The sequence below is a fragment of the Gavialis gangeticus genome, unplaced genomic scaffold, assembly GCF_001723915.1.
Source record: "Gavialis gangeticus isolate Ggan-Ray unplaced genomic scaffold, GavGan_comp1, whole genome shotgun sequence".
NCBI lineage: Eukaryota > Metazoa > Chordata > Crocodylia > Gavialidae > Gavialis > Gavialis gangeticus.
Window position 1 is genome coordinate 25,058,379 of NW_017729006.1, and position 5,566 is coordinate 25,063,944.

The 5,566-nt window shown below is 38.6% G+C and overlaps 1 protein-coding gene across 5 annotated transcripts in view; it reads right to left on the reverse strand.

Moving 5' to 3' along the window:
- Positions 1 to 475: 475 nt before the first annotated feature.
- PDE1C (phosphodiesterase 1C) overlaps positions 476 to 5,566 on the reverse strand; it is a 604,326-nt gene continuing 599,235 nt past the window's right edge. For all 5 annotated transcript variants that reach the window (XM_019509001.1, XM_019509005.1, XM_019509004.1 and 2 more), the window contains one exon: positions 476 to 561. In XM_019509001.1, the coding sequence (XP_019364546.1) occupies positions 491 to 561 (71 nt within the window). In that variant the 3' untranslated portion in view covers positions 476 to 490. The remainder of the gene's footprint in view (positions 562 to 5,566) is intronic.

A 5,566-nucleotide genomic window follows, 5' to 3' on the forward strand; every position in this document is an offset into this window, starting at 1 on the left:
TGCTTTGTTTCCCTTTCTTTCTTTTGTGCATGTGTGAGGCAAAGATGAAGGGATTAGGAAAGCTTGTAACATTTGCATAGCAAGGATAGTAGGATCTTGGAGGTAACGGTGGGAAAATGCCAGAATAGCTACATAAGAATCACAGAACAATATTATTTCCTTTCAATACCCATACATGGGTGACAAAAGCCAAGGCAATTTGTTTTACCACATTCAGCAAGCTAAAATAGTTTGTGGAGTCTCCAGAAAAAGAAAAGAAAAGATATTATTTAAAAATATGTAAGATGCAGCTGGGGAAAGCTAAGAGATGGAACAGCCAGTCAATCATCGTCTCAAACTGGGAGTGAACTTTAAGTGGTGGATAGAAGTGTGCGAGTCACAGAAGTCCTAGAGGAGTTACTATCTATGCCCCCATAAAATACAAACATCCTTCTGATTTCCTATTTGAAGGGTTGCACATACAGAAAATGTTCCAACAGAGTAGTACCTACTAACCTGGCAATGTAAGACGGTTTGTTGAGGAACCTGAGCCTGGTGCGTCATTTGACAGTCCCTTAGACCCTTGAAAAAGAAAAAACTGTTTCAGCGGTAACAGATGAACAGTGGTTCCTGAATTTGTACAAATGCCTTCTTATGCTGCCACAGCCACTTTGAATTATCAGCTTATTTGTGATGTGTTTTCTTGACTTTTCCTTAGTAATTCTAATCACAGGAGTGAAGCTAACTTCCTTCCAAAACCAACAGCTGTCTCAGCCCCCTTTGAATTGAGAAGTGCCAAAATCATACACTTCTCCTGTCATTAAAGAGAGGGTAAATATTATTTGTAGATTTTTCCTCCATTTTTCCAATGCCGAGTGCTTTTGAACAGCCATAAACTTGTTTACTTTAACAGATCATAAGTCACTGTCAAGATGTTTTGTATCTGGGCACCTTGACTTTGGAATTCACATCTTAATTTGATGTCCACAAGCTGCATGCAGAAAAACCATTTCACTGAGCAGACATTTGACAACGGTTTATTATAATATGGCAATGGGTTTGTGGGGGATGGGACAGGAGTCTTCTACTTTGCTGTTGCTGGACTATGCCTTTAATTACCTTGCCAAGGCACCTACAGCTAAGTGTCTTACATGTTCAAATTTAGATAAATATCATACATGTGATGCTATGACACACTCAATTATTTTAATAAAGGATCTCAAAAAAGGTTTTCCCACAGTCTGTGATAAAGCTCATGTGTAATAGCTGCATGTCCCTGCAGAGAGGAGAGTAAGTTACTGAGTAAACTATTCATTTACATTTCCATTTAAGCAAGAGGCACACTAAAGATGGAGGATACATAGTTAGCAAACAAACTGATTTCTTAAACAAAATGCTTGATTTTAGGAAGGTAGACAAGAGTTGGGACAAATTGGCAGAGTAAGCATTTGATACTGAGTCTAAGCTTCCTATGAGGTGTCAGCATCCACTTCTGGCCCAGTCGCAACATTTGCCTCTGAAACTATATCCAAGAATTGGAAAAGGTGAGAGGACCCATATACTACTTTGGAGTTCAGACCATCTCAAATATACTGAATGGTCCCCTCATATTGTGCATACACATGCAAATATATAGTTCTGGCCTTTAAACACAGGATGGTAAAATATTGTTTAAGTTGATTAGGACCCACAGTCCAGTTCTGAATTGCCACGTTACCTGCAGGAATGGGACGAGTTTGGTTACTTATGAGATCCTGCGTTCTAATCTCAGAGTTGACACCAACTCCTCTTTGTGGTCTTGGGCTAGTTATACTTTCTGCCTCAGTTTCCACTATCTGTCAACTTGATTTAGCCATGCTTGTGATGACCAATTAGTTGGATAGCTGTACAATATTTTCAAAATGTACAATACCATAGAAGTGTTGGTTATTATTATTCCACAAAGCAGCAGATACTGGAGAACAAGTGATAAGTTCCACAGTTGGAGAGGATGCAGCAAGCTATTGAACAAACCCAAGGTTTTCACCATTCAAATTCAAATGGAGTGGAGACCTCATTGCTTTTATTTGGTAATAAGATGAACATACATGTAGTCAGTTACAGAAAAATTGGAATGCTGGAAAAATGTTTTATACATTTAGAGACTACAAGCCTCTCCTTCTGAATAAGGAACTAACAATAAATGCATATTGTTTAAAATCGTTCTCATAACAGTTGAGAATACTTTGCATGACACGGACATGATTCATTTCAGTTTTGCATTTTAAGTCTAAACAAACCAAAGAGTTTTTTTCTTCTTCTTGTTTTAGGAACAAACTTGTTTGATTGTTGCTTTAAAAATGGATTTTGATTTGTTTTCTAATCACCCGATGCAAAATACATATAACAACCTGCCTCCTGCCTATGTCAATAAGACTCTGGATTACAGGTGTATATTTGCCTTAGTTCAACAAGACATCTCCTTTATAATTTCTGCTAATATAAAGATACTCTGAAGTATATGTTTAGCTTCATATATAGAACTCCCTGCATAATGCCAGCTGAGAAAAACTATATTACAAGACCAAGATCCTTGAATTTGGTTAATTTCCCCCTTTTCCTCCCAACATACCATATTAACTTCCCCTCACTTCATCATGACCCATCACTACAAACCTCATTTGGGAGCAGTGAAATCTGGTGTTACAGGTAAGATGATAATTCCATGCTTCCTCCCTGCTGAAGGTAGTCAGCCTAGTAGTTTGTGCCTTTGCTAGAAGTGCCTAATCATCTAATCTGCTGCAGAAGTAGCGTCATAATTATTTAAATGTATTGTGGTGGAAGCAAGTCCTGCCACACTGAAGGAAGACTCCACTACTCTTATATATTGGCTTCAGCCTGAATTGCCCTGCATTTGGCATGCTGTATACTTGTAAATAATTGACTTTATCATCTACTGTACTCAACAGGGACTGCAATGGAACTCAAAGGAGTGTTAGTGCAACTTTCATTGATTTCAGTGCAACTAATGGAGTGATTGGGCCCAAGGTGTTATTTTGCTCTAAGCTGATGTTGCAAATGCAATTGCTCTTGTCTGCTGGGGGAGGAGAAAAGGAGAGAGAAATATCAGTGTGAGAATCTGGGTCTACAGACAACCAGAAGTTCTGGTAAAACCCCAACCAGGACCCTACAAATAAAAATAGCAAATATTTAAAAAAATTGTATATAAAATTGTATAAAAATATCATCCAAGCGAGAAGAAAAGGAAAATGCTCACTCTGCCATTCTATCACTAGGATTTAGCACTAGACAACACCTATGGCCATAATTAATTGTGGTTTACATATGGACTCCTACAGTCACCCAGCAGAAACTATGGGATTACATGTATTCCTCCTACCACAGGATGACTTCTAAAACTGGGGCAACAGTGAATACACAACAATCCTTGTACATGCACTCTGATGAAATAAAAACAGTACAATGCCCAATAGCCTGCCATGAAGTGTGTGTGTGTGTGTGTGTGTGTGTGCGCGTGCATGCGTGTGTGTGCGTGCGCATGTGCATATATATGTGTGTTGTGCCTATATATCACTCAGGGTAAATTAATCCACACTGATATCTATACTGTGCTGACTAGACTGTTTCAGATACCCTAATTAGATTAGTTAAAGCTAGTTTGGGTATCACTACATTAGTATGCAGTATGCAGAATTGTCTTAAACACATAAGATGATAAAACACAGTGTCACAGCTCTGCCTTGTTATGAATGGGAAATCTCACTCTATTTTTGCTTGGAAAAAATAAGAAATAATCCAACAAAGAGGGACAAATTGAAATCTGAATAAATAGAAGCAAATTGGCCCTTTTTTGCTTTAATAAGAAAGAAGGTTACCAGGTCAAAAGAGTTTGCTTTTCATTTTGAAACCAGTGTTTAGCTATGAAAGAGTCCTGGCTGGTCATCAAATCCATCTTCCTGCAAGAGCAGGGTAATCACCCCCTGAGAGAAAAATGTTAAACTACTACGTGATTTGAGCACACACTGGGCAATATAATGTAATGAACTGGGGTGATTGTTGACTTCAATAGGAGCAGGGTCAGAGCCTTAGAAGACTGGCAATAAAATCTATCTTTTCTTTCAAGCCATATGGTCAATGTGGATCTCCCCTCTTACCTCTGTGATTTATATAAAGCAGATATTAACATGACTTTATGTTTAATATCACCATATTTGAGAATCACACATCTGAGCCCAGCTCTGGGAACAGTGTGAAGTAAGTGGGTAGAAAACACAGCGCCATCATTCTGCATTTCAATACTGAATGGAGCAACATGTTTAAAAAGAATAAGTGGACCTGATATATCCGTTACTAACACATGAAATTGCGCACAGACATAAATCAGGAGATGTGCTCCTGAGGTCAATGGACTTACACTTCTATGATATTGGTGCAAGTGTGAGAACTGGGTCAAATGATTAGACAGTTAAAATCATAGAAAGTGCTCATGGAGATATACCAATTTACCCCAACTCAGGTTTTGGCCCTCATGATGAAAGGCCCCATTCAGTTTCTATAATTTTCAAATTTCTAGTTCAATCCAATCCACTTCTCACACCATCAGGTGAAGAAGGCAGTTGTTGCTAAGCAATCCTTTCCTGGGTCAGTTCCTTTCATTTCCTCTGGATGTTTACCTCTAATGTGGTTTATAGGTTGCAGAATTTGCAAAGGGCGAAAATTTAAGGTCTGTATTGGTACTCATTGACCTTGGTATTAGGGAACCCCCTGATGTGTAGGCAAATTTCCACGTAAAAAACTTCAGCAGTCAGTTCTTTGCACAAAGGATCAAAACTGCCCCTTCCAAATCCATGCAAACCAATGACAAAAAGCCTTTGCACCTTTAGATTCCATCTTTTGTATGCATACATGGCAGCTTTTAAAAATTGCATTCACTTTTCTGTCACAAGCACAGAAGATGGATCATGACCCTTTTAAAAATGGACTCCCAAGCTACCAGTAAATGGATGTTGAAAACAAACAGCTAAAAACAATGCTCCTGTTTTATTTACCCATCAAGGGTAAAGGTTCTGGGTTCTCAAGGATACAATACAGAACATAAACAACTACAGTAAAATAAAGAGATGCATCTTTATGTAAAAAGACTACATCAGTCTACTCAGAAGGAAAACTAGATTAGTCTAAAGTAGCTTTTAAACCTGAAATTATAACATTTTTTAGTTACCAACTTGTGCTTTCTGGCATCTGTTTCTTTTGCAGCTGTGAATAATATCCCAAACAACAGATATTTTGTTTAAAAGGAAACACAGAAATCTGCTCTCAAATCTTAGACAAAAAGCTGTGCAGTTCATATCTAAAGCTGGTCAAGCAATAAGCATAAGGACTTGACCATTTGACTTCAAATGAGACACAAAAAATATTCCCCCCCCCCCACCAAAAAAGTCCAAGTCTTATCTACACATTGGGCACATCTACATGTGCTATTGAGGTGAAGCAATAAGGTCCAGCATGTTTAGCCAGGTCAGAGTAGCCCCAGCTGGCAGAGGGGTCAGGGGGTCAGCCTGCTAGCCCAGGGCTACTCCAACCTGGT